This window comes from Talpa europaea, assembly GCF_964194135.1.
Source record: "Talpa europaea genome assembly, chromosome: 14".
Classification (NCBI taxonomy): Eukaryota; Metazoa; Chordata; class Mammalia; order Eulipotyphla; family Talpidae; genus Talpa; species Talpa europaea.
The window spans coordinates 6,174,355-6,182,588 of record NC_140082.1 but is presented as its reverse complement, the minus strand read 5'-3'; the positions used below and the strand labels follow the sequence as shown (position 1 = coordinate 6,182,588).

The following is an 8,234-nucleotide window of genomic DNA, read 5'->3' as shown; positions in this document are numbered from 1 at the left end:
AGCTACTGAGTTAGATCCCTGGCCAGGGAGCTGACCCACATGGCACAGCTGACCTCTCCTGTCTTGCCTCCTGTTCCCTTCAGCAGTGTATTTCAGTAGATCCACCTGTTCTGCTCCCCGCTCTGTCTCTGGTGAATCTTCTCAACCCCCACACCTCTGGCCTACACCTCAACTCTTGTATGTGTAAATAAAATTTTTTTTAAAGATTTAAAGGTTTTTTAAAAATCTTTTTTTAAAGATTGCACATATATATGCAATACAAAGAAAAAAACTCTCTTCAGCCATTCTAGACCAGCCCCACTGTGTGTGACAACTTACATTAACAATTTGGTATGCATCCTCCTACATGCTTTCTCTACACATATAGTTCCCTTCTTTCCAGTTTATTTTTTAAAAAGATTTATTTATGCATACAAGAGCTGGGGTACAGGCCAGAGATGCCAGGGGTAACAGGATTCACCAGAGCCAGAGTGGGGAAAAGAACGAGCAGACTGACTGAAATACACTGCTGAGGGGAGCAGCAGGCTAGACAGGAGAGGTCTGCTGCACCATGTGGGTAGCTCCCTAGCTGGGGGGATAGTGCGTGCTACCAGGGCGTCCCCCCTTCTTTCCTGTTTTTATAAAAACTGGGAAGTGCGCATATTTTTAGGGTATCTCTCAATTAGTGTTGAATATTGATGGGATATAACAATAACTTTAACTCCCACACATGGAACACTCATTCAGCGCCAGACTCTGGACACCAAGCTTGGCAGCCAGTGCTTTATTTTCACCAGATTTTTTTTTTTTTTTTTTTTAGTAAATATGAAGCCCCTTCTGTGCGATTCTAGCAGTTGTTTACGAACAAGTGTGCAGCACCTACTCTGCGCCAGATGTTTGCATGCCTCTTATTTTTTCGATTTTAATTTTTATATTTGATTTTTTTTTTTTAGACAATATGTGCTTCCCCCCACCCCCTCAGGTGGAGTCCCCACAGAATTTCCTTCCCAAGGCCCCCGTTGCACGTCTCTGATTTAAACGCAGGGAGTGAACGTCCACGCTTTGCCCAGGGAGGGGGCTCTGGCCCCAGCACACCTGAACAGGGCGAGGAGGGCAGACCGCGAGCGGCTTCTTCTCCTGGTGGCCTGCAAACCCAGGGCGCCCCCAAACGGCGGGGGGAGTAGGGGAGGGGGTGTCCATCAGTGGCGAGACCCCGCGGACCGCTGCGCCGGGGCTGCGGGCTGTGGGCGGGGCCAGGCGGGTGGGCGGAGCCCGTATTGTCCGCTCCGCGGGGCATGCCGGGAGCCCCGCCCCCAAGATGGCGTCTCACTGACAGTTGGCTGCCGAGCGCCAGAGGCGGATCCTGCTCCTCAGGGCGGCGGCGGCGGCGTCGGGGCCGGGGTCTCCGGGGCCCGGGGGGCGGAGGATGGCGGCTTGGACCGCCTAGGGCGGAGCTGCTCGGGCGCGGCGGTGCGCGAGGCGCTGCGGGCGGGCGCGGCGGCTGCTGCCATGGACTGGTGACCGCGGCGGCTCCCGCTGGCGTCTCCCCGGGCCGGGCGGCCGCTTCTCCCCGCCCAGCCTCCGCCGGGGCCATGGGCTCGTCGGCCGCGGCGGCCGCGGCGGCTGCGGCCGCGGACTCGGCGCAGTGGCTGTCGGTGAAGGAGGAGACCATCTTCCTGCACGACGGGCTGATCCGGGTCACCGACCTGGCCGAGCTGCCCAGCGAGATCCTCGGCGCCCCGGAGGCCGCCGACACCGACCTGGAGGTGAGGCGCGGCCCGGCCCCGTCAGGCGAGCCGCCGGCCCCGCGCCCCGGCCGCCCCCGCCTCAGCCGCCCCGCGGCCGCCGCCGGCCGGGCAGGTGTGTGGGCGCGGGGCGGGGCGCGGGGCTGCGGCCGCCGCCCCCGCGCCGCCTCCCCCGCGGGCCTCGCGCCCCGGGGATTCCGCGGGCGGCGCGTTCCGAGCGCCCGGAGCCCGGCGTTTCCTGAGGCGGACGCCCGCGGTCTCCACGCCCTGAGGGAGCCGCGGCTGCCTCCGGGCTCGCCTTCCCCCCCGCGGCCCGGGGCGCCCCTCGGGGCACCCCCGGGCGGCCCGCGGCGGGGAGCCTGCGCCTCGGCGCCGCGGGAGGCCGCGGAGGGGAGAGGCGGCGCCGGCGGGGCGGGCGGTCCCGCGGCTTCTCCGCGCCGGGCCGCGCACTGACGGGGTCTTTGTCAGGAGAGCGGGCGGCGTGGACGGCGAGGGGCGCTCCCGGCCGCCCCCGGGGGCCCTGCGGAGGGTCGGGGCGCGTTAGGCCGCGAGGCCTGTCCGTGAGCCCCGGGCGGCGGGACGTCCACGTTTGGGAGCCGTGGCAGGTGCAGCAAATCTCCCCAAATGTGCCGCTGGCTTTGGGGTAGAAGGAAAACATATGTTTGGTCGATGGGAACTTTCCACCGACTTGGTTTCGTGTTTGCTCAGAGGTGGGAATCCTGGCCCAGGCATTTCATTGCGGCCAGCCGCTGCTGACACTGCTTCCCCCTCCACTTTGGGGGGTGACATTTTGATGTGTAGGTAGCACAGGGTGGCATGAAATTCTTATTGTCGCAAGGAGGGCTTTCTGGGGTTGGGCGCAGAGGGGATGGCCTGTCTTCTGGCTATAAACGGAATGTGAGGAATCTACTGTGTTTTGCGTTTTGCATGCATTTGCAACACAACGAAGATTAAAAAAAAAAATAGATTAAAACCCATTCCTGTGTTTCTGGAGACAGCAGTGATCAGATTGTGTTGACCGAGACATTTGGACGTGCTTGAGATGCGAATACGTTCCTCTGTGTTTTTGTGTCTGGATTTGAGGTTGAGGTTGCAGCATTCCCATTATGAACTCTTAATTGATTTATTTTACAGTCTGACCACCAAAAGAAAAAAAAAAGGAAGACACAGGTTGGTAGAAAATTCATAACATGGAATCATAGTTTTATTAAGTCTCATTTGGACCTGTTCTATAAAAAGCAAGGTGTGTCTGAGTGGTTTATTTGCTTGAAAACTCAAGTGGTACTATGCTATGATGGTGGAAATCTTTTTATTTAATTGGCTCTGTTGTATGTGAAATATGGAAAATGGATGCTCTTTGTTCCTTAGAGTCTAAATTTAGACGATATATACATACACATATATACAATTCTTGTTTAGAATTAAGAAGAGCAGGAGTAGTTAAAAATACCTGAGCTATTTAGTTGGTTTTCCTAACATGTTTACGTATAACTGTAGTGAATGTCAGCTTTTTTCATGGAAAAATTATTTTAAAAGAAAGAAACCCTCTAGCTTGGGGAAGATTTTTAAAAACTCCTTAAAAAATTTATGGTCTGACCTCTCAGAAACCAGTATGCAGTAAACATTTATGACTACCAATATGAAGGAGTTTTTTTCTTTCCATATGTTATATAGACATCATAGTTCAGGAGAAATGTGTTGCTCTGAATGTTTTTGTGGTTATTAGATGTGCTCGTTTGGGTGTATTTATGTTTAATTATTTAATAATACTATTAAGTATAGCCTATATGTCAGGCATTATTAAATTTTCAAAAGGACCCTAGTAGCTAGATATTGTAGCAGTTGTAAATATTCACCTATTGTACTAATGAGGCAGGCACGGAGCAGGTATGTGGCTTGCTCAAGATCACATAGTTAGAGAGCCAAGACATTGACTGGGTCTGTTGGTCTCAAACACAACCCCTAATACTCTACTGCCTCCAGGCGTGTGTGATACGCATATTTGTGATTATTTTAATGTCAGTGACTCAAGAGAGTATAATAAACTTAACTTTATTCCCTTTCTGACTTTTCAATTGCTACCACCCCTAAGAAATGCCTCTTTAAAATCTTTCCTTCCAGTGAACATAAGGGTGAACAGTGGCCATTTCTCACAGGGTTAAAGTTATCTGGAATTCTTTCGCTAACAATTGCTATGTGAGAGATAGACTCAGACAGACCAGGCGAACTCATTTATGATTGGCAACTTTAATGCATAAGACTATCCTAGCTGTAAAAGAGTGGTAGAATCTGAGAGCAAGAAGGGATCTTCAAGAGAATCTGTTCCCTCATTTGAGAGACAGGTTTTTTGAAATAAGGTACAGTTATGTCTTGGTTTCTGTGGCATAGCTAGTCATGGTAGGGCCAGAAACAGGCTTTCCTGCCTTTAAATTCCAATGTTCTTTTTACCTTGTAAATGCTGCTCAAAGTAAAATGTCAGTCTGGAAAAAAAAAAAATTGTCCTTAGAAGTAGATCAGCATTGACTTAGCATTTTAATTTAAGCAAAAGTAGACCATTTGAATTAAAATTTTAATTCCTAGTAAATGCTTTTTTTTTTTAAGATTTATTTATTTGTTTGTTTATTTATTTATACAAGCACTGGGTACAGTCAGAAGCGCGGGAGAGAGAGAATTCACCAGAGCCAGAGCGGGGAGCAGAGCAGGCAGAAGGACCGAAGTACACTGCTGAGGGGAGCAGCGGGCGGCAGGAGAGGTCTGCGCACCATGCGGGACCCTCCTCCGGCGGCTGGGGAGCAGCCAGGGATCGAACCGGCGCTGCAGAGACTGCGGGCAGCTTCGCAACCCAGCGCTCAACCGCTGTGCCACCAGGGAGGTCCTCCTAGTAAATTCTAAACAGGAGGTTTTAAAAAATTAGCACATAATATTTAATAAACAAATTCATTGAACAAGTATTTGTGGGATTCAGAAGTGAGCTAGGCCCAGTGTCCTGGGTCTTGGGGACATAGCAAGAGATAAAATAAAATCCTTGTCCTTAAATTTATTTTTGTGGTAGGGCATAACAATAACAAATAAAGTTTTTTAAAGATTTATTTTTTATTTATTCATCTAAGAACTTGGGCCTAGGTTAGAAGTGTGGGGCATAAGAGGATTCACCAGAGACAGAGTAGGGAGCAGAACAGGCAGATCTGCTGAAATACACTGCTGAGGGGAGCAGCGGGGAGACAGGAGAGGTCTGCTGCGCTATATGTGTGTTCGCTCCCTGCCTGGGGGTCGAACTCTTAATGAATTCATCCCGTAATGGCTGGCCATAGTTTGATAGTGCTGAGACTTAACCCCTTGCACCACCAGGGAAGCCCCAAACATAAATATTTTAAATGATAAGTGCTATGGAGAAAAGTGTAGCTGGCGGGGGGTACTTTGCTGGTGGAGAAGAAGTCTGTTGTACTTAGCCTATGATGGCATTTGGGCTTGTACCTAAAGGAAGTAGAGAATGCCCCATATGACTACTGGGACAGTGCATCCCAGACAGAGGACAGCAAGAACCAAGTACCTGAGAGGGAAGCTTCCTTGGCATCCTTAGTCTAGTCAGCAAAGACAGAGACGCGTGAGATAGGAGGTTAGGACATGGGGGAATGCAGAATCCTTTAGATGAGGACTACTACAAGTGAATTAAAAAAGCAGAGCAAGATGTTTTCTTGGCCTTTAAAATGACTATTTTATTTTTTAAAGATTTATTTATTTATGCATACAAGAGCTGGGGTATAGGCCAGAGGAGTGGGAGGTGAGAGGATTCGCCAGAGACAGAATGGGGAACAGAACAGGCAGATTGACCAAAGTACACTGCTGAGGGGAGCAGCGGGCGAGTCAGGAGAGGTCTGTTGAGCCATGTGGGTTGTCCCCTGGCTGCCCAGGGATCGAACTCATGCTGCAGAGGCTGCTGACAGCTTCATAGGTTGCGTCTTAACCCCTTGTGCCACCAGGGAAACCCATAACTATTTATTTTAATTATTTGTTATTAGAATGTGAAAGCATGTAGGAAATTATTTTTTAAGTGTTGAAATAAAATAAATGTAAGAGAAACAGCAAAACGATAGCTCAAAAACGACAACTCAGATATTATTGAATTTTGTATTACATTTTATAGACCATTAGTCTTTTTAAAATAAAGGGAATTTATGGGAAAAAGGTAATAGCCTATTTTTGGAAGTTCCAAAAGGTTGCCACCTCCTGACTCAATTTTCCTAACTCCAGGTGGGGAGAGGCATCATGCATCTGGCTGTGGACAGAGGAGCTAGTTGGTTTGTCCCATAGTTTTGAGTAATTTTGAATTCAAGCATTTTGGTGAATGTTTCTCTTTTTTTCCTATGTTTATTTATAAGGGACATATTCCACCCCCTGACATGCCATTACCATTCAAAAACTTGAAGTGCATGGTTGCCTATTTGTGGTTGCCCTGAACGAGACACAATCTAAATGTCCATCAACAGGTGAATGGATAAACAAGTGTGGTACACCAACACATGGAATACTACTCAGCAGTAAAAAGGAATAAACTGTTGATACTGATAACATGGATGGATTTATGCTGAGTGAAAGAAGCCTGCCACACAGGGGTGCATATTGTCAGATTCCACTTCTGTGAAATTCTAGAAAAGGCAAACTAAACCATAGTCACACATTGCAGATCAGTGTTTGCCTGAGGTGGAGGAAGGCAGGAAGGGATGGGAGAAGAAATTACAAAGGAACCTGAGGAAACATTTGGGGGTGACGGATATGTTCCCTAATTTGATTGTAGTGATGATTTCATGGTCAGATTATGCATATGTCAGAGATCATTAAGTGGTACCATTTTAAATACGTGTAGTTTGTTGTATGGCAATAAAAAAAATCCATGTAGGCTGAAGTATCTTACTGATATTTCAAAACTGAAAAAGGTAGGGGTTTTTGTGTGTCATTTGTTTTTTTGCCTCGTAAGGAAGAAGCACTTGGGTTGGGAGCGATCAACTCCAATAGTCAAGTCTTTGAATACTTACAGTACACTCAAGTGTAACCTTTGTGACAATATTTAGGTCTGGCAGTGTTGATCCTTTCATCTAGAAGGATACCACCAGTCTGTTTATCCTTTGGAAGCTATATACATACTTTTATAAAATTCCAAATTTAGAAGAGTTAATACACAGATGAATAATGAATGAGCATGGAATAGGAGCCACTAAATCTTGGTGCAGTGTCATGAGCTCGGGGCACTTGGGCAAATGCGTCAACAAGCTCTCAGGCTGTAAGGGATTCTGCCCTCATCTAACTGTGTCTTGGGGCAAATTCCATACTTCTGGTATGCCCAGGTTTCTTCTTCCACTGCACCTTCTTCTTCCCCATCCTCACTACCATGGCAACAATGTGAGCATATTGCTGACAAAACAAAAACAGATATGTTTTTGTTGTTACACCTCTAGAATTTTCCATCCCAAGTCATTTGCAAGATGGCTAGGAAAGATAATAGCCTTCATTTTGTTAGGGGGAAAGGATGTCCTGAGATAATCAACAATTTCAGCTTTCCTCCAATCATAGGCCTAAGGTCTTACTAAATAAATCAGTTTTGATTATTATCTCTCTTCTTGGCTTCCATCTTGACTGCCACAAGATACCACCTGTTGACAAGGGCTGCTGGGGGATTGTCCTCCACCTGTTCTTTCCTAAGTCATATGGTACCTGTGGTGATAATTATGAAAGGACTGTCAATTACTGGAAATGCCCCACACTTTGTCTTCTCTTCCCCTCTTGGCGTCTTCATTGGTTATGGGGTGAACACAAGTTGTGTAGTCTGCTTTGCAAAATGTTTAGTCAATTGTTGCAGATAAATGTAAATAACAGCAGGTAATCATCTAGGGGACACATGCATCGTTTCCTCAGAAGAGAAGGCTGCAGAAATTTTACGGCCATTTGATTCTGCATTTTAAACACAGCTTACGTAGTCATTATGTTTTTTATAATTAATACATGAATACATTCTTATAAAAAAGGAAAATAACTGATGAAACTGAAGTTTCTTTTGACTACTATCCCTAGTCATCACCATGAACTCCCCACCATGGTTAAATCAGTAATAACATTTTTGTATATTCAAGACCCTTTTTGAATGTGAATGTTTATGTATATGTATACATAACACCTTTTATTAATTTTCCTTTTTTACATAGAAGATGTGATGCTAGACATATCTTTTTGTGACTTGCTTTTTTAAAAATGCAATGATTTGTTTTGATGTTTATGTGTCTCAAAATATAGAACTATCACATTTTTATGAAGTGCTGTTCAGACTCCAAAAATACCGTGGCTTATTTAGCCATTCCCCCACCCATGAGCATCTTGGTTTCTATTGCTGTGCTAACAAGTTGTCACAAATTTAGTGACTTAACACAACACAAACTTACTCACTTTTATTTTTGGAAATCAGAAGTCCAAAATGAACCACACTAAAAGTCAGGTGTTGGCAGAATTGATTCCTTTTGT

The 8,234-nt window shown here is 46.7% G+C and overlaps 1 protein-coding gene across 2 annotated transcripts in view; it reads left to right on the top strand.

Annotated features, from left to right (window-relative positions):
• Positions 1–1,571: 1,571 nt before the first annotated feature.
• Positions 1,572–8,234, top strand: part of HECTD4 (HECT domain E3 ubiquitin protein ligase 4) — a gene marked incomplete at both ends in the record, with an annotated part of 170,513 nt that continues 163,850 nt past the window's right edge. For both annotated transcript variants that reach the window (XM_084254197.1, XM_084254196.1), the window contains one exon: positions 1,572–1,745. In XM_084254197.1, coding sequence (XP_084110323.1) covers positions 1,572–1,745 — 174 coding nt within the window. The remainder of the gene's footprint in view (positions 1,746–8,234) is intronic.